The 21,385-nt window shown below is 42.4% G+C and overlaps 1 protein-coding gene across 2 annotated transcripts in view; it reads left to right on the top strand.

The window, feature by feature from the left end:
• The first annotated feature begins 7,347 nt into the window (after positions 1 to 7,347).
• The window catches only part of adcy5 (adenylate cyclase 5), an 88,336-nt gene continuing 74,298 nt past the window's right edge, over positions 7,348 to 21,385 (top strand). For both annotated transcript variants that reach the window (XM_071480890.1, XM_071480882.1), the window contains exon 1: positions 7,348 to 9,407. In XM_071480890.1, the coding sequence (XP_071336991.1) occupies positions 8,478 to 9,407 (930 nt within the window). In that variant the 5' untranslated portion in view covers positions 7,348 to 8,477. The remainder of the gene's footprint in view (positions 9,408 to 21,385) is intronic.

Raw genomic sequence — 21,385 nt, 5'->3', positions numbered from 1 at the left:
TACCTGATGGAAAAAAAAAAAAAAAAACACATTTCGTTTGTAATGGTCATATTTGATGCACATTCCACAACGTTATCTGTTTGTTTTGGACAGTTTGTGATATTTTGTGGTTGTAATCCTGAATGCTCAATATGATTTGTTGGGCTCTGTTGCAGCTGCTCTGCCAAATAGTGTAACACCAGGCAGAAGAGCATTCATTTATTGACCTCTTCTGCTGCACCTCTATCCTCCTACATTTACACATTTCTACACCACTGCAGCAGAGCAAGAACTGCAACCACTTGAGGTCAGCAAAAACATTTTCTGCTTGTGTTAGGCTTAGTTGTAAGTTGTCTGTTCACCCAAATTACTAAGAACATCTTCTCTCATACCCCTGCTGGTATTATTGATTAGTTTTAGTTTTATATGATGCCCCACCTCATTGCTGAGATTTCTGTCTCCATCACAACACATTGGAGATGAATGGAATTTAGCTGTGGTGCTCTCAGCACTGAAAAATGACATTTAAAAATTAAACAAGATCTCCTTTTGTAAAGCTCTGGATAAATTATTGCCAGACTCCTCTTTAAAAATCCAAAACAATTTAACCTGAGAACTTCTGCGTTAATTAATTCATGTAAGTGGTTACACCTGTATTTGACAAGTCATGTGTGAGTCATGTTAATTTAACACTAGTTTAGTCCTGGTTCTGTGTCCCCCTAGGGGTCCCAGCCCATAGTTTTGGACCCACTGTGCTCAATAGTCCACTGACCAAGGTGTCAAGTTTTTCCATTATAGCTTTTATTTCCTCAGGTGATAGTAGTTCCAATAAAAAAGGTGGAGGCATAAATCTCAAATGAATGTCACCTATATCTTGGCAAGTCTAAATACCTCTACTAGAGGTAAGTGGGAAGGTTTTTTTTTTTTAATTTGGGTGAGCTGGCCCTTTAATGTTTTTTAAACATTTGTGTTTAACGTTCTCAGAAACTAACACCCATCAGCTTGTCTCCTTTAAGCAGTGTCAACCTCACGGATCAGTCCACCTCCGAAACATACAAGTTGTGTTGCTGAAGTCCTCCTTGCTGTCATGATCATAAAACTGTCTTACACTCCTTCCTTCTGTAGCAAAGTGAGCATCCAGTGGCTGTAATGTCAAATCCAGCCTCTGAGCTCTTTTTTCCCTTCTTCCCCATAAGTGGTTGAGCATGATCTGGGATACTTGTTGGACGTGTCTTGCAGGAGCAAAAGTGCAGCTCATTGTAAAACTGCATGAAAGATGAAATCTGGATGCCTGGAATGATGATCTGTGTTACAACATAAGTTGAAAAAAGAAAAAATACAAAAGCATGGCATATGTTACTCCAGAACTGGGTCTACTGAATAAAGTTTTGATACAAATGTTTTGCATGGGGCCAGCATACTTTGTACCCGTATGAATAATGAATATATATTTACAATAAATCTATAATATGGGAAGCATACTCACTATTTTTTTTATTACATAACTGACTGATGCATGTGTAATGCAGGATTGTTGGCCCTTGTGAATTATAGTGCACTTCTAATAATCCAGGGGGAAGAAGTGGATGGTTTCTATGTGTGCCTTAAATGTACCGGTGACTCATTCACTCATCCATCATGTAGGTGGGAACATTGTAGCGCTGGAAGGCTTCACCAGATACAAACCAACTCCGAACCATCTTAAAAGCCATTAGCCAAACTGCCGTGAACTTAGACTCTAATGAAAATGGATTTGGTGCGTGCAGCAGGCCAGGATGTGCACCTCTCAGAAGACAGTGCCTTTCATCTGTGTGCTGCTGTTAGGATCATAACAACAGCACGTTGCTGTTGTTCACTGGCCTTTGATGTAAAGCATCTATGGGTCCAGAATGCAAATACTTGGTGAGCTCAGGTCTGTTCAGGAGCAGCTGAAGAGCCACTCAGCTGACAACATACAACAATAAGTCATTCTCTCGTCATCAGTCAGGAGACTATCACATGCACTTATATACTTTCATGTACTGTGCTCTAATGTAATACACACACACACAAAAAAAAAAATAGAATCCAAAAGCCAAACCAAAATATTATTGTAAATTGAATGTATTTCCATGGGACAGTTTACAATATCTAAAATAAATGTTGCTGTTTGATTTATTAACAGCTGAAAAAACAGGTATAGATAGTAAAAAACGTATGACAGAATAAGTCAAATATAGTTAAACTATAGTAGATCAAGCTCATCCTTTAGAAGATAAGCAGAAAAGAGTCCTACGTTTCCCATAAGGTTCCTCAGTTGTGTCTTCTTATTTAGACCCTCCATACATCCGTCCATCCATGCCGTCACTGTGACATCATTGGACTTACTTACTAAAACCTGACGACATTATATCCAACTGTTCACATGAGTATGAAAATTATTCTTTCAGGTTTGGACTAGAGCTCATGATAGAAATGTATTCTTTTTGATTCCTTACTTTGTGCAAGATATCTATAAAACTATTTTGTCCTTTAACAAACAAAGCCAAAGATCTTACCTTTTTTTAAATCTGACTGGACTCTTCATGCTTTCTTTTGTCACTCTGTGCAACAGTCATTACCAAAAAAAAAAAAAAGATTCCGTTGCCCTGCCCATAACATATAATGGTCCAGTATGATCTGTCCTTGTGCAACCTTTTCCAAAGAATGGTGACATCAAGCTATGACTATTTTTCTCTGAATACTGGCTCACACAGCAAATTCAAACAAAATATCTGAGATCTGTGGGTGGCTGAGTGTGAGTCCCTTCTACTGCACAACACCAAATGTATATGTGACTGTGTGACTGTGTGAGTGTTTGGATGTACAATCCCCACAGTGACTGTAAAGGTTGGTCTCCACCAGGATGAGTCACAACACTGCAGCACTTGTCATTCTCTCCTTTTCATGAAAGAGAGAATAAAACTGCACTGATGTGGCTGGAGATTTTCCTCTCGTGTCTCACCACGTGCTTACAGGCCGCTGCCGGTGGGGCTGGTGGTAGTGGTGAGGGGATCCTGGGCTTGTCTGTTCCTGGCCTCATGATACAGTCTCACAGTATTGGTCTCTCACACCTCGTGCTGCATCTTCACTTAATTCAGCCGTTAGATCACACACGTTTTGCATATCTGGAATGCCTGGTGCTATTTTTCGACCTCGCTCATGTGGTTGTTCATAAGGCGCTGCCAACACACGTGGGTCATAATAAACAATCGGATGGAACACTGAGAGGGTTTATTTTTGTAGATGTTTTTCTGAATATTTACAAAGCCTCAGATGTGGTTTTTCTCAGTGGACTGCAAACAGAAGTTGTCCTTGACTGTCTGCTGCCACCGACTGAATCAGTGGAGGAAGATTAGACTGGATTACAGTTTCATTTCACTTTATTCACTGAGTATTATTGTGTGGATCTGAACAAGGTGCTAAAATACTGAATTAAAGGTCTGAATACTTTGTAAATGAGAGATTTCAGTTTTTGAATTTGCAAAACCTTCTAAAAAAACATGTTTCCACTGGACTGAGTGTAGACTGACGGGCAAAAATAGTACATTTATCCATTTATAATTAAATCCACAATATGAGTGTGCAAGTGTGCAAAAAGTGAATGGGTCTGAATGCTGTCTGAAGCCACTGGAGATGAAGTCATTAGTTACAACGTACATGACCAGTGTATTGTAACTTCATACTTTTTCACTTCCGATACCTCTTCCCCATCTCTCTGAATATTTTTGTTTTAAATGTGTTTTCTCCTTGCTAATATTGGCAGTGCATTCACATTAACAGCTTTAATATTATTAATACTAACATTAATAGGTTAACATAATTTTGCACGTGACCAACACGCTTCTGTTGACAAAACCATGGTCCATTTAGTGGCTGTTCTGGAGCTTTTGGTCACGTCATACAATCTTCCTCAGCAGATGGAGTTTGTGTGTTTGTCATTAATCTGCAGCATCTGTTCGAGTTGCCTTTCTCTGAGCGCTTTAATGAGTTCTGGTTCATGTTGGGTGAAAGCTTGAGATAGTTTTTTCAATCACTGTGAACACGATTGTCTTGTCTGTTGTGTTCTGTTTTTAGTGATGCTCTCTGAGCCCCAGAGGTTTATTGTTTGACCCGTTCCTGTTTGAATAAAAATGAGTATGAAAGTGCTGCAGCATGTGATGTGTGGATGAAGCATCATTTTCAAGTGGATAGAACAGAAAAGTAAATGGATGAAGAAAATGAAACTACTCAAATTGGTCTCTACAGTCTGCTGTCTGTCATCTGCATCCAAACACAGTCACTACTTCTTAGCTTGACTCGTCATTTGCTGAGCGACAAGCTGACTGTCCTGCACATTCTCATCTCTTTCTTTTCTTTTGATGAGGTCTGTTTTTTTTTCTATGCTGTTTCTAGAAAGGATGTTTGAGGATAAAGCCTGGGTTAAAAATACTTGAGGTGGGAAAAACTGTGGGACCAAGCCTTTTTCAAGCTTTGTGTTTTCATTCTCCACATTTTTTGCAGGAATAATGATGATAACAAAGATGCTTACTGTTTCACTTTTAAATAAACTCACTCATAATTCACTCACGTCCATGGAAGAAGATGAACATTTCCCTCTTGTGCTAAATGGCAAAAAAATCCTTCACAATTAATCCAATTAAATAACTTACACAGGTTTTTATTTGAGTGTTAAAGGGTCAGTTCATCCAGATGACTAGAAATAAAAACATATATTTCCACTCACTCGTAGGGTATCTAGCCACCTGGATACCAGATCCCTGTTGATAGATTTGTTTTTTGGTTTAGCGCCTGTTTTAATTTGAAATATATTTAGCTGAGCAATAGCCCCACTGAGAACTGTCCTGATTTTATTAACTAACTGACTGGGGAGATTGTTCCTCTTGAGTTTTTCCTTATTGCTTTCAGCACCACAGACAAAGTTTAATTCATTTTCATAACATCAGTGTGACATCAGCAATGGAGATGTCAAAACCTCTGCAAGCAAAACTGGAGCTAACTGCGCGGGGACATGGGTGAAATAACCTTTGAAGTAGCTATTAAACAGTTCACAAAGCCCATAGAAAATTTGAGTGGAAATTGAAAACAGAGGTTGCAATGAGATTAAATTTGTGTGCTTGCTCATGTGTAAGTGTGTTGACACATGTGTGCATGTTGTGTAGATAAACTGCTGCTGAACGAGTTCATTTAACATTCAGATGATGGCAGTAGTGCCCTGTGTCAAATCAGCAGCACACACAACATACAGTACATGTGGCTTCAGTTACTGTGAAGCACCAGATAAAAGACACACACACACACACACACACACACACACACACACACACATATACATATGCATTAGACTGTGAAAAGGTATAAATTAGATTTGTTTAGATTTTAGCTCCACTTGATCTGAAGTCTCCCTCATCAAACCCCTCAGTGAAACCGTGTAGTTTCACTGCATAAATGTTATTGATTGGTATAAAGTAGCAGCTAAGAGCAAATGGTAATTTAAAACTCCACATTGCTTTCAAACACTGATCCTGAGACATGAGAGGAAGGTTATAAGCTAATCAGAAGCTAATTTTAGCTACTATATGATCTGCTGGATAGACTGGCGTCCTGTCCAGAGCGTACCCCGCCCTCGCCCAATGTCAGCTAACACCTCTCATTTGTTTGAACACTTTTGCTCTCGAGGTTGTTTGCAAGTTTGTGGCAGCAGTTTAGTGAAGGCCTCTTCGTGTTTCTACATGGTTTTCTGAGTTTGATGTGGAGCGCAGAGCAGAGCCCTGACCTAAACTACCAGGCCTTATCCCCCAGCATCAGCGTTGCACCTCACTAACTCTCTCCTGGATGAATGGGAGGAAATTCCTGCAGCTAGGTTTAGAAATCTGGTGCTTGAAACCAATATAGCAGAGGTCGTATAGCAGCAGGTTAAGTCTGGTTTTGTGACGGTTTGTTTGGCGGTTGCACATGATTATGATGTCGTCCACATATTTTTGTTATGTAACTGGTAAATTCAGCTGTGCAGTGAATGCATGAATTACATTATTTCTGTCTGAAATTTAGATGCAATACAGTTTCTGGCATTAACCTGATTTTCTCACATGAATCTGTTTGTTTTGTGAGTTTAAAATGGCAAAATCTCTGTTTCCTTGTGTTATACAACAATAAATTGTGTTAGGTGTTTGTGAGGGAGCAAAGGGAAAGAGCAACAGATCCAGCAAGCAAACAAGCAGTCATAAGACAAGCAGAGAAAATAAGTTGCACAACTTGAATCAGGATAAATTTGTCTCTGATTTATATCTGAGTCCCCTTTTTATTTGATGAAGACGGTGCTGAATGGAAGCTCCTGTTCTCTCCGTTAACAGCATTTCACCCTTGATGAATTCCAAAAGGGGCAAAGGGAATTCAGCTGGAGGTGAGCCGATGTCAGCAAACACACGAGGCTCCTCGTCACATGCCTCCAATTTCTATTTGTTAGCACACAATGTGAACCTAAGTGACACAAATGTTCTGTTCTCGTATGTAAATGGCCAGAGACTCACTGCTGGTGTAAATGGTGGAAGAAGTGAAAAGCAGGGCTGAATAACACAACTTAAGCTGCCAGGAGTTACCAGCCTACAGCTTTTCTTCTACCCCTTCTTCTCTAAAGATAGACTCTGGATAACTGTTGCACAAGCACCATCACATTGTGTTTTGTCTGACCGACAATCTGAAAATAAAATATATTCAATTTACATTGAAGGCATCAAATATTCATATGTGAGAAAATCAAACCATCAAACCATGTTTGATATTTCTAATTGATAAATCACTGAATGAATTAAGTGATTTTTTTTTTTCAAAATAAAACTTACAATAGAAGTGCTTCACAATTAAACCCATGATGTAACAAATCAAGCAGGAAGGACAGTGACAGAAACAGGAGGATGCAACAAAATATATCTATAACAGAAAATACATCTGCCCCCAAAAAGGGAGAAAATACGAAAATACTCATTGAAAAGTTTAGGTGCAATAATATTCCTCATTTTAAGCAGAGAATATCACGGTGTTACATTTTTTTTTAATTTAAATTATTTTGAAAGAGGAGAATAATTGTGTAAATTTGATCCTCATTATATTAGTCCCATTTAAGAATGATTACCAAGGGAAGATTGAACCCCCAGTGTGTGTGTGCGCGCGCGTGTGTGCGTGTGTGTGTGCGCGTGTGTGTGTGCGCGTGGGCCATCCAGCTGTGAGTACAGACCCGCCCATTCATCGAAAGCGCCCGGGGGTCGCGCAGCCTCCGATGTGGATTGACCAGCCTGTCGCCCAATGAAAACGCGCCAAGGCGTGACTCACCCTCTTTTCTTTCCAATGGAAGCGCGGCGGAGAGGCGGACAGCAGGAAGCACACTTGGTTGAATGGTCATTAAAGCAGCAATCAGCGGTAAATATGTTATGATGCCACGCTCCAAACAGACACCGAGCGGATTGTCCGAGGCTGTGAGGGCGCGCTTCGGCACCGGGTAGACACTTCATGAAATACTGCCGCTGCACGGCCGCGGATTCGCTGCGCATTGGAGTCTGGCTACAAATCAAATCAGGAGTCTCTCTCTCTCTCTCTCTCTCTGGGGAATTGGACAGTGATGGACAGCTGCTGGGCATCAATTCGGCGCAGAGGTTGACGATGAACTGTAACACGTAACACTATAGCTATAGCATGGACCGAGGAGCTGGTTTTTGCGGCTGCCAGAGGGGGAGAAGGAGGAGCGGCTGAGTTTTCTCCTCCGCTCCGATCAGCGCAAGTGTGAGAGGATCGTGATGATGCTTTTTGGCCAAACGTGAGGCTCCCACCTCCGTCCGGGCTGCAATGTTTGCTCAATACAGGTGAATCAAGACTTGACGGGACCAAGTAAGAGCCGCCAACATGGGATTTATCCCCCCCCCGCCTCCGTCTTCTCTGCCCACAAACCGTGCACATGAATACAGCAAACATGTCCGCAGATATAACGGATTCACAGCGTAATTGATGGTGTTGCGCTATGATCTCTGGGGACTATCTGATTTGTGTATGGGGTTTATCATCTACAGCGCGCTGCCGTGCAACCTCTCCATGGATGGTAGTTAATTGGGCCCAATGATGTAGAGCCAACTCCACCTGGATCTAATCTTCCCTCCTCTCTTGGCGAAACTGGCTCCACTGTGACTTTTGCGCATGTTCAATTGTTTTTTTAAATATTCCCAGAGCTTTTCACCTCTCCTGGTTCTAGCTTTGGACAATCCCATCTCGATTTTCAAGATTTTAGAATGAATGTTTTCCCCTGAAAATGGGAGGGTTGTAGTTTGTGCTGACTTGACTCTAACAGTGAACAACTATGGGGAATTCAACTTCTGACAGAGACGTGACGCGCCTCATCTTTGCGTCCTGACATTATTTTTCAGTGGAACAAAACTTTTAGTGGAGTGTTTATTTGCTTGAGCACATTCTGTTGTTGCCTCCTGTTCTCTACTATGTCCAGATCAAACAGTGTCAGCCCACCCGGTGTCGGTGCGCCTGTGTTGAGGGGAGGGACCGAGCACAGATCAGCTTGGGGAGAGTCTGAGGCCGTGGCCAACGGGTGCCCATACTCGGCCAGATCCCCGCGCAAGAAGCTCACCCGGACCAACAGTCGGTGGAAGGAAGAGGATGATCTGGACCACCGGCAGCCCGGGCGAGCCTCCACGACCGTCAGCAGGGTCAGCTTCAGGTCCAGGTCTGCTTGGCAGGACCATGGCGAGGAGAACCGAGACCGCGCGTCCCCTAAGCGCCCAGACGACGAGGTGAGACCCAAGTCTGTGGAGCTGGGTCTGGAGGAGCGGAGAGCCAAGCCGAGGAGCGCCGAGGGGGAGGTCATGCCCGATGTTAACTTTTCTTTAGTGGCGTGCTGCACCAGCGTCATGCACGTCTTCAAATCCAAGAAATTCCAGTCGGAGAAACTGGAGCGGCTCTACCAGCGCTACTTTTTCCGGCTCAACCAGAGCAGCTTGACCATGCTCATGGCGGTGCTGGTGCTGGTCTTCACGGTCATGCTGGGTTTCCACTGCTCCGGCGGGACGGCCAAGCCGAGCGTCACTTACGTGGTGGTTTTTTCCGTTGCCATCTTCCTCACACTCATACTCATGGTGGTGTGCAACAGGAACGGCTTTCACCAGGACCACATGTGGATTGTGTGCTATGTGGTCATCCTGGTGGTGCTGGTGATCCAGGTGATCGGAGTGCTGCTTGTGCAACCCAGAAGTGCCTCGGAGGGGATCTGGTGGACCGTGTTCTTCATCCATGTCATCTACACCCTGCTGCCCGTCAGGATGCGCGCCGCGGTCATCACCGGAGTTATTCTTTCCGCCATCCACGTGGCTGTGTCCTCGATGTTAAACGGCATGGACAGCTTTCTGTGGAAGCAGGTATGTGGGGGCATGGGCTTTGTTTAGGGAGGTCTGAAGTAATCTGCACAGAGAGCTGGTATTCCACATCTCCGCCGTGCGCAACAAGGCGCAGCGCCACACGGGCATTTCCTCCTGAAGTGTCCTGCTTGTTTCCCCCTCGTTGTCCAAGAGCTCCTCACAGCGGGGGCCCGCACACACGCACACTCTCTTGGGGGCAAGAGAAAACATGAGAACAGGGGAACCGCCTCATGCAGGGTCATTCTTCACCCAGCTGCTTGAGTGACTTTTTGTGTGTATATGAAAGTGCAAAAGAAATAATGGTCTTGAGGAGAGACCGTCATCCGTCACGTCAACACCACAGGAACACACACACACACACACCCCCCCCCCCCCCCCCCCCCCCCACACACACACACACACACACACACACACACACACACACAAAATCCAGAGCAAGTGTGACAGAGCCACGCCTTAGATATTTTTGACCACTCCAAACAAGTATTGACACTTGTGCCTTCAGATGTAGTCTGACCTGGAACATTTGAAAGCCTTCAAGTCTCATCTTTACCTGAAGGTTTTTGTGTTCACCAGTTAGCGTTAGATGCAGAGGCTGAGAGCAGAGGGGACACTCGAAGAGCCCAGTCTGGTCTTAGCAACTCCTGCCTCCAGGTTTTTAAAAAGGGGGCATTAAAGGGCACTTAAGAACTAAAAAGTGATGCTCTTTTTTTCTGTCCGGTAACTTGCCGTCACCATGGCTACAGCCTGTCTCTTCAGCAAACATTAAATAGCTTAACTGACAAATTGAGCCGGGGATTGGTAGATAACCACTTAGGTGCAGGTTGCTATGGAAACCACAGCTGGCTTGATACTAAGGTGCAGACAACTGCAGGTTTAACACAGATTATCAAAGAGCACGGGCCGTTCTACATGAAGCATTTTCCAATTACAAATGAGAAAAAATGGATGGTCTGTTGTAAGGCTGGGCGACATGACTTCAAATCAATATCACAAATTTTTACTGCAATTCCAAACTGCCTACTTTGGCGCCTATCGGCCTCTCTTTCTTCATACTCGTAGTTTTATAAGAGGACAGTTCATGAACGCCCCCATTGGGGAAAAGTATTAACTGACATGAGCAAGATAAAGTCGGTGAGAGGTTGAAAATGTCAGTATTGATTGTTTTTCAGTGAATTGCCCAGCCCTAGTCTGTAGTAGGCTTTGTTGGCCATCACCACTATTATAAGTTTTTCACTTTCGCTGCATTTAAATCTGCTGCAACATCTCACTTTGCGTCATCATCATCATGCATCGTGACGGTAGTTGTTGAAGTAGTGAGTGTATTTCCAAAGAAAATCCACTGGATCCCTCTTAATGGGGTGTTTGACTGTTTATTGTAGCAAACATTAACAAACTCTTCCACTTAATGACCTTTTTATGAGAACACATCAGAACGCAGAGGATATTTATCTGACATATGAGGTTTCACGTTTCAGTTTTGACTGGGTATAATCCTCAAATCTTTAGAGCAACAGCTCAGATCTGCAGCTGTTATAAATCCCGCTCTCCACCTCTTGATATCACTCTCAAAGCACATTTGTAGCCACGGAAATGTATCACATTTAGGACTTATTATTTTATAATAAAGTGAAGAGCAGGCTGCTGTTTAAATGCCTGAAATTGAAGCTGTTTTACAGAGGAAAAAAAGTGTCAGCCCTTAGCTTTGGAAAGACTGATTTCAGGTCGTTTGTTTTACTTCATCTGGACTTGTAATAAGCTTACAGTTGATAGTTTCAGGGGATATTGTTTTAATGTGCTGCTGAGCCTACATGCTCCTCATAAAATCTGAGTGCCTCTGGTAGTATTTTTACAACATCAATATTACTTTTGAAACATCTCTCCAGGGCTGGTGGACTTGGTCTGTAATAAAGGTGCCTACACAAATGGCTTTAATTTTCCACCATTATTTAAAGGTACACTTAATTGCATCGTACACAGAGTTCTACAACTCAGTATTATTAACCTCAAAGTGTTTGTGTGTGTGTGTGTGTGTGTGTGTGTGTTGCTGCAGCTCCTAACTCCCACCTCATTGTTCTGGCTGTTTACTCAATTTACTGTTTTATCAGGCCCTGTGTAGCTTGTAAACATTCCTTCCAACAGTGCAGCTCTTCTACAGTATGCACTTTTATAAGGACGCCTCCCTAAATATTTGATGGTTTGACTCTAAAGGGTTTATCCTTAAATTCTGATGCACACTGAATGCTTAAAGAATAAATGGAGATGCCTGTCCTTGAATCTTTGTTGTGGCTTTGGTCTGCGACTGTAGAGCTCGGTCCTTTGTTCCACTTAACGGAAATCTTTATGTTACAGTGTGAAATGATATTTCAGACAATATTTTGCTTGTGACTGTGTGGCAGCAGTATGAGGCAGGCCCTTTGCTGTTTCAACATTACAGTTCCCCCACACTCTAAGACGGGTCTACATAACGCAATGGTTTTCCGAGATCGTTGTGGATCCATCAGACACCTTTTGGGATGAACTGGAACACAGACTGACCTCAGGAAACCTCATGTGTCTTTGTTGTCCCCACTGAGGTTGCAACATTCGCTAGAAGGTTTTCAGAAAAAAGGCTCTCAAAGCGCTCTGTCTCCTCAGGAGAAACATTTTTCGTATTGTGCAGTTTGTTGTATTTCACAAGCAAACTAAACATGTGTTTCTGGCTCATGTGCGAACCGTGTGGTAACAGATACTTGGTGCTGTACTTTGGATATTGCACATATAGCAATATGTACATAAAGACAAATCACCTGTCAATAAATGGAGGTATTATTATTATATACTTTCACAAGTAAATCTGAATGCTTCAGAGGCAGAAAGCAGACCTGGCATGTAAAGATAGTGAAGTGGAGAAAAGATGCTCTTCTCACGAAGGTGATGGACAATGGATTGCACATTGGAATCTAATGCAGACGTGCTCGGTTATTTGTTCCTGCTGTTGTGGCTGAATGGGAGCAAATCCCTGCAGCCAGGCTCCAAATCTGGTGGAAGGCCTGAAACCAGATGAGTGGAGGCTGTTACAGCGGCAGAATAATGCCCGTAGTTTTGAAATGAGCACATACAGGTATAATGCTCCTGTCTCTATATACATTTGGCCTTACTGTGTAAATGAATTGTGTCTAAGTCTGCTCTTGAAACCTAAAAGAGAGGTGCACATTGGCTGTTTAACAGTGTGCTCCAGAAATTAGAAAAAGGAAATGTCGCACACTTTATCTGGGCCATCAGTAGTGTATCCATCTTTAGACAGAGAATACAAAATTACACACAAGTTTAAAAAAACCCCATGAAAGTGCATGAACAGCCTTGTGATACGGTCCAGCCTCAGCTCCTTCTTCGGTCACCTCAGCTATCACAAGTGCATCAGGAATGAAAATGTGCAAAGAATGTGTTGAACACTGAAAAGGATGTAGGGTTTCACTTTTTTCATCCCTTTTTGTTTCTTTTTGGAGTCTAATGTTTGGTTATACAGGCTGATAGTTTGGTTTTTTTGTGCGAATGTGACCCAGCATCTATTTGTATTTTCTGCGAAAGCCACATTGTCATTTGATGTGTTGATGTGAGTGTGTGGGAACGAGCTGCTGTATTTGTTGTTCTTTCCTCACCATGCTGTTGTTTTTAGCATATCTGCTCTCTCCTGTTTACATAGGACCCGGCTCTTTGCTGAGTTAAACCGCTGCTGTTTATGCGAGATCCCAAGATAATGCCGTTTTCTTATGCATGTGCTCCCAGGAATATGTTTTGTGTTGAGTTTTTTAGAAATGCAGCATCATTGACCCCTGTAACCTTCCTTAATACCCTCTTTGATATTAACCTGAACAGCTGTGCCGGAAATCACACTGTTGCAAAACGAAGATGAGGATTTCTTTTTTATTTCCAAGGTGTTTTTTCGTTGATACATTTTTGAGCTGTTCAAGGGACAACTCTTTGTTAGTTAAACTTTGCAGTAAGTTTCATCATATCCTTTTTTCATTGCCACTTTTCACTTTTTGTGGCTGTCTGCTCTGATACCATGATTGTGGTTCATTTTGCAGTTCATTGCAGAGGCCTTGAAGGGAGGGGGAAGGGGGAGGGGGGCTCGCACATTTTCTTTTTTTTTTTTGTTTTGATATTATGAGGGAAGCTTTCAGCTGCAGTGTCTTCATCTTTGCTCAAAGATGACCATGTCCAAAGGACACAGAACACACAAATCACGCTGCAGAGTCTATTCAGCCTCAATGTGAGAAGCAGAAGCAGCAGTCATACGCCTGTTTGTTCAACTCCTTACTGCTGTCTCTTCTCATTGATTTGCCATTTGTGTCTGTGTCAGTCCAGTCATGTCACATATTTGGTTCCTTAAATAGGTGACATCAAGGAAGGATTCACCTCTTGTGTGTGTTCACACAAAGATATGGTGGCTCCAGATAAGAGCTTAAAATGTGAGTGACTGTCATTTCAGGTGAAAGTGAAATCTGAACTGGGAATAACCCTGCAGCATCGCTGGTTTTAGGGAGGGCACAGAGACGGATGTTGACGGGACATGGTGAAGGACAGAACTCTTGTACTTCTGTGGATCTGTTTTGATCTTTCTCCAGGTACCCAGTTGGTATGTATTTGTTGATTGAAAGGTCAAAAGGCCTGAAGAGGACCTGAAAACAAAACCTAGGTTTATATTTCTGACTTCCCATAAAAAATAGCTAGTTGGACAAATGGAAATCATTTGGTCTTTTCACACAAATTTACCCCAGGTTATACTAGACATCTAATCTTACTGGAGAACTTGACCTGCATTCCAGCTGAAAGTTCCTAGCTGAAGCCACTTTTACTTGTCTACAGCAAAAAAAAAAGCACTGGCTGGTGCTGGTATGAGTGGGGAACTGGTATAAAAGCCTGTAATGTTGTTGACATTTAAAAGAGTACTCCAGTGATTTGGCTTTGCATTCCAATAATAGGGGCAGCGTCTTTTTTGCATTCTTCTTCAGTATCAAAACCTAGCACTTCAAGCCTCTATCTGCAAGATGAGGCTACAAGGGTCTTTGTAAACTTGTCAATTTTTAACTCCACTCCCAGCCCAACTGACGCTGCCCCATTGGGACGCCCCTTGAGGGAATTTATCAGACTTCCCTTAGGTCCCACAAAAGGCTTTATACAAAGGGCTTTATACAACCTCACCTTGTTTAACTTGCCTAATCTTCACAATTGTCGAGATATGGTGGAAATGGAAAGATGGAGAAACTTCAGGCTCCTGAGTTACTTCCTGAGTTTGTTTCATGGGACTGTTTGGTGGAAAAGCGCTGCTTCCATTCTTCTCTGCCCGCCCTCCAAATTCATGGAGAAGGGCATGTAAGCGGGCCAGTCCTGGCTGGCAGGATTCCAGTGGTAACAGGGTTTTCTGCCTGTCTAATTGAATTGCCTGTTGCTCGTAATGTGTGGAAATTCAAAACAGATGTCCACATCATCTCCCCTTCGTTTGCCTGTCTTCTTGCAGCCATCCCTCCTGGTCCTGACCTGCTTCTAGACATGCTTTTAATTTCCCTGTGAGACTCAGCCCCTGTGGACAGACTTTTAACCAATTCCCTCCCCTGTCAGTACAAGGTGCATATGCTCGAGAAGTGTCCCTCAGGAAAACTGTCTGAATCAGAATCTGAACAGCAGATTTCACATAGCGAGGTTCACAGCTTTATCCCTGCCCCCTGTGGCAGTGTCCAAATACGTAGTTTCAGCTGCTGTTTGCTTAGTTTAATTGTATTTTAGAGTATGAACACCCAGGGGCCTTGGAGTGTGACTGAGGACGCTGCTGTTTTGGAGATAATATTTGAACCAAACATGGATGTAGGGCCAGCCTGAGTACCTTTCAGAAACCACTGCTGACGCATTCCCCTGTGAGTCCAGAAAACTGTGCTCAGTGCTCCTGTAACTTAGCAACAGATTTTATTTCACAAACACCGACCAGTTCCTCTCAGTGCTTCCCTGGGAGCACCTGTGTATATTTTACCTCCAGGCACATCCTTTTGTGTGCTGGGTCAAACTGAGACTCAACTTCTACAGAACGCTCCTCTGCATTGTGTTGTTGTTGTTGTACAGAATATGTGCTTTTTATAGGCGGTTTATATCAAACTGAAATCCTAATCGTGTTTCAGTCCTAAACCTGCTCGTAGTTGCAGAAAGACAAAATGAAGTAAAAGCAGAAACACCAACATACAGACTTTGTGTTTGTCATATTGGAGGAATCCACAGGTTGTTACTTAAGTCCAGTGCTAGTGCATGAAGACATCTGCCCTTTCTGCAGTGAGAGAACATGGGTCTGGATGTCAGGGGGGTGGATGTCTGACTTTCAAGGCTGGAGGCATTCAGGTTGTCTGCCGGTACGTCTGACAGTACGTCTCATTCTTGTGAGCATGGTATCTCAGCCCAGAGGGAATATCTTCAAATTTGGCACAAACATTCACTTGGACTCAGAGAAGAACTGATTAAATTTTGATGGTCAAAGTTCAAGGTCATGATGACCTCACAAATTCATACACTCATTATGACTATATTTAACTCAAATGTCTATAAGGATAAAATGAAGTGATGCCCTTTTATATCCAAATGGTCAAAGGTCAGCCTCTCTGTGACATCATAAGTTTCTGTAAAAACACCTCTGGCCTTTATTCACCGCTTTAACTCAGGAAGGGGAGATTGTGACCATGTTTCCTGCAACTTGGCTGGTTGGCGGAGGCAGATAACCATGCGGCGGTAATTCTAGTTTATCGTAGCATTCTATATGAATAATCTTAAACACATAAATCTAACCACAATCTGTCTCTTAACCTTAACCATGCCTTAGTTTCATTTTACAGATTTTGGAGAAGGAATGAGATGAACTGGACAACTGTGAAGTGTTTGTCTGGTGATGCAGTTGTCTCATCCGATTATTTTCTGTGTGAGAGCTGATGTCGCTCAGGTTGGTGACACAGTTTTTGTTTCAAATCCAACTTATCCTTAAATGTATGAATTGGCCATTGAACAATAAGATATATCTACGTTTTCAGTTCCTCTAAGAAGCAAGAAACATCCAAGTTCTTGTGCAGACACAGAAACTTTTATTGTGTTTACGTAAAGGTAGCAACAGATGAAACTTTCAGCAGCACTCAGCCTGCTCGGTTTTCATCTAGTTGTGAAGTTTCGAGGTAACACAGTTGTCAGGATGGCTCATTGCAAATATCAAGCATGTTTGATGTGAATGGGACTCGTAGAGCAAATGCAGTAACTGTGAGCTCAGACGCAGCACTGTGGCTATATATAGTACCATGCTTTTCTTTAACCGTCTAAACTGTTATTTTCAGCTGTGAGTTATACTTCTGGTGAGAGTTTGTTGAAGTTCGTATTCTGCAGCTAATCATGACATTTTTCATGAGTGGCCCTGTATCCTCCTGTTAACATGCAACCAAAGACTGACATGTGGCTGAAAGCTTTGGAAAACCGTGGATTTTCTTTCTTCTTGTCAGACAACTTGTTGCATGTTTTGATAAAGAGAAAACGTCCTGTCATTCGGATGCCTGCATGCTGCTGTAATTACAAGCTGATTGTGTGACGACGAAATCTAAAACTGATGGATGGTTTCCACTTTAGCTTTGTCGTGTTTCCACTGTGGTGATCTGAGCAACCCTTGGCTGTTGTACTTCAGTGCTTCATTCTGCTCATCTGACTTTCATTAGCTCTAATTAGTTTGTATTCTGTGAAGGGATCTGGACTCATGGTGATATTATTTGAAGGGGGAATGAATAAATAGTTATGATGCACATGTCTACTATGGAATTATTCGTCAAGTGAGGTTATTTCTCTCAGAGCTTGTATTACAATCATTTTAAGGATACTTCTTGGGACCAGACCAGTTTTATGGTAATTATTATTACTGATATGGTTTTATGTTATGGGGACTAAATACATTTATGTTATGGGAGCTAAATACTGTAAATCCATACATTTTATATAGACCTGTCTTGTATATAAGACAGGTCTTATTTAGTCTTTATTCTGTCATTTTTCAGTCTGGCTTTGGCTTCTTGGTAGCTTTTTTGTGTTTGTTATTTCCTGTCTTTTTGCCCTGACCAATTGGAAGTGGCTGCTGTATGCAGAAGCTCAGTTAGCCTGGCATTTACAGGGTTAAGTCTATCAAAGGAAGAAAAGGTGTAATTTTCTTTTCAGCTTCTAGTGGGAACTGCTCAGGCCACTAGAATCGTAATCTTTACCACTGCAGATTGTCTATATAACCCAGGGCTGGGGTGGAGTGTCTGCTCAGGAGGGAGGTGATTATGACCCTTAATGCTGACCCTGATGATCCGAACATTTTTTTTCTTTTTTGTGACTTTCAGAAACCAAGAATCTGACAATGATGTCCACTTCACATAGGTGTGTGGAAGTATAAAAGCACATAGGATTTTAACTTCTCCCTTAGCACAGTCATTCATTTGAATGAGTTGCCAATTTATGGTGGAGGGGCAGAGGGGGGCTCAACTTTTCCCACATTGCAGCATGTTATCATCTGGCAGGATGCTGCGCTGGTCAATCACCTACAGACACGTGCACAATCTAGGTGGAATACTTTGTAACGTCAATGTTAACCTCACACAAAAGATAAATAATAATAAGTGATGGCAAAGACTCCTGTGTCTGCTGTGCAGAGTTTTGGCATCTGAATTCCTTCAAATTCACACGTCTGTTACCCAAACTGGACTTCCTGGACTGTATTTCATGTCTGACTGGACCTGAAGCAACAAACCCCACCAACACAATCCCTCCCCTTAATTTAATGCGTAAAGCTTAAAGCTCTCTTTATTCATTGTCATTTTTCATGTGTATAAGTGATCTTTGCTGCGTGCAACACTTGATACCTTTGAGGAGAGACTGTCTGAAAGTGTGTCGTTATTGCCACATGTGCAGTTCATCACGCTGAAACTACAAACACAAGGAAAAGACGGAGATTAGGCGTTAGTGGGATGCAGCCAGGCGGAGAGTATGGCTTTTCTCACCTTCAAGTGTGGCCACTCAGAGCAGTTGTAACAGTTTTGCCTTTAGACGTGGATGGATGACACATCAAAGATACCGAGCGCTAAGTGGGAGTGAAGGGGTTTGCAGTCATGCACCTTTACTGGTGTGCTTTGAATGGTTATTAAGTCATTGTTTAATTAAATCCTTGGATACTGGGCTGCACTTCTGCATTTCATTGCCAGCAACGACTGGCCACACCTTTAATTGTTGTGCATTTGACAAATAAAGCCCTTGAACTTTGAACCTTGCCAGCTCTGCCACTGTGATTGAAAAGCATCAGAACTGAGGTGAAGGGAGAGTCTATCTGTTGGCACTTAACCCATTCCTGTCGTTTTTTAACAACTCAGTCCAGATTTTGATCACACTCCCCATCACTCCTCTTCGGTCATTGACAGCACAGAGGCGATTGGCATGGTTCAACAGAGAGGTTGGACCTGTGGCAGAGGCAGGAATACTTGGGGGGGGGGGAAATGGGCCAGCTACTGGTTCGTCCACTTCATACTGCTGATGTATTTAAGCCCATAGGTTTATGTTCAGGCCCATCTGTTCATCTGGTACAGCCAGCAAGAGCATTCAGAGCTTCACAGATCATAGATTTTAATGGGTTTTGCTGGTCATTGGGAAGTTTGGATGATGTGAAAATTTCCTCCATCTTGTGCCATTTCTAGCCTGGGTTTTGCTTTGGTTACTGTCAGACATGGGAATATTGTTTTATGTCTCAGCCTTGTTAAGTCTGCGGTAGTTTGCGTGGTTAGCGTGACTGGATGATGATGCTCAAAGTTAGCCTGTAACCCTGTGGGTCGTTTGACTGTGAGAAGAACTTTGTTCTTTCCTCAATAAGGCATCTGAGAACAGACTGCACTTCTTGGATACAAAATTAGGCAGTAAATAGTTTACCCAGAACGTAAACAGTTGTCGCCCACACACATTTTACTACTAAGTTACCTTATTTATAGAGCACACACAAAAGCCAAAGGTCAAAGAACTTAGGAAATAAACAAACCGCAAGGAAAAGTAGTTATGCAGGAAGTGGAGCTTTCTTTTCTCGATACATGGTCTTTACTGGATGGTGTCAACAGTGAGTGTATGGAAATGTGGCATATGGTAACTTCCCTTCCTTTTTCACACTTCTCATTCTCCCTTAGCCCTTCACATTGAATCAGGCCTCTGTAGCAACAGTTTATACTACTGAGTGAAACAGTGTTTGCTCTCAACAGTTTTTAATGCATTTACATCAAAAAGAAGTGTTGTCATTACTGAGAAAGGGGACGGAGGAGCATTGTGAGCTGTAAGACAAGTGTTCCTCAATCTAACTATCTAAACTCCCCCACCCTGTTAAAACCCAGGGGTCTGACCAGATCACTAGATGCCAGTAGCTAATTCTGCACTCGGAGGTGAACAGGTCTTCTTCTTGGGAGAGTTAACACTTTGCACCCATTACTTTTGCAATCCAACCAGTTTATAACATCAAATCAACGCCTGATGATGATCTCCCCATAAGCTGAGAGTGTGCACATCGTTTAGGCACTATATGCCAGGAAACTTAATTTCTGTCCACATTTCTTTGTCCATATATTGAATGGTTCATTGTGTGTTTTTATGACCTTTTTCAAATTATTTGTTTTCCTCTACACATTCCTACCAGCTGTAGCAGGTCTGTTGTTCCACTCAGCAATGGTAGAGGGGTTATACTAAATCCAGAGCCCATTTTTCATGTCCATAAGTGCCCAGCTCAAGCATTTTTAAGTCTGAGTGTTTGCTACATGGTTGTGTGGTTCTGAGCTTTAGTGCACAGCTGAATGTGTCTGTGCTGTGTTGTGTAGTTTTGTGAGCCTCATACATTCACCATATTTATTAAAAAAAAAAAGCTTGGCCATGTGCCGTGGCCTTTTAATTTCCCCTCCAGGACTCTTAACATGGGCTTGTTGACACTAAAGCTGGGTCATTGTGCGAGGTTAACAAAGCTCAACCAGTTCTTTGATGTGCGCTCTCCAGTGGAGGAAACCCATTATCTTTTGAAGAGGTGTCAGCAAATGAATCATGCCGTTGAATCCAAAATACAGATTTATTTAATTGTATTAAAGGGACAGCTCGATTAAAATCTAAAACCATTTCCCACTAGTGAAATGTAGCTGTCTAGATAGTTTTGGTTTCATGTGGCCAGATTTAAAGGTAACACCCTCTGAAACTTCTACTGCCGCCTCAGAGGAAGAGAAATTAATTTTGTTTATGAAGCTGAAAATATGCAAAACTTAACAACAGCAAGTTGTTTCCAAAAAACAATGTGACCAAAAAAGTGTACTTTGGGTGAAATAAACCTTTAAAAATAACATTGACAGTGTTCCTCCACTGTGTTGAAGAATATTTCGATAATACAAAGCACACACTGAAAATGTCTCTTGTGTATTTGTTGTGTTTTGAGAAATCAGTGACTATGAACTAGTTTTGGTGTTTTTCACTTCTCTAAAAGACAACATCCTCTCTGCAGTCTGAGGAACATCTGATGAAAAACACTTTCCATAATTTCTATCAAGATAAAATGACACTTGTCAGATAAAATGTTTCATCCAACAGTAGCAATATGTTTTTAACTGTTCATTTGATGTGTTTGTGGTGTGGGTGTCTCATCTATTATTCAGGCCAACTGACCCTGGGCTGCAGGTCCCTTTGTGCTGGAGGTTAAACCAGTAAAAGTTAAAATTCAATTGTATTCTGGTGTTGTACTTACTCAGCTGACTGTGTGTCATGCCATTCACAAGTTAGCATGCAGTTGACCTGGGGCCTACCTCACAAAGCAGAATAATAAGATTATCTAGCTAACATTGGGCTTAACCCAGGTTTTTTTTCTTCCCATGGTAACTAACACTGCAGAGAAAAGCTCCCCAGTTTCAGTTTTTGTCCAGATTCTGGCTCAAAACATGAGGGAGAAC

This window comes from Trachinotus anak, unplaced genomic scaffold (genome assembly GCF_046630095.1).
Source record: "Trachinotus anak isolate AG129_WGS33_773 ecotype Australia unplaced genomic scaffold, CSIRO_AGI_Tana_v1 ptg000001l, whole genome shotgun sequence".
In the NCBI taxonomy this organism is placed as follows: domain Eukaryota; kingdom Metazoa; phylum Chordata; class Actinopteri; order Carangiformes; family Carangidae; genus Trachinotus; species Trachinotus anak.
Note: the sequence above shows the minus strand (reverse complement) of the source record. Positions and strands in the feature narration are given on the sequence as shown.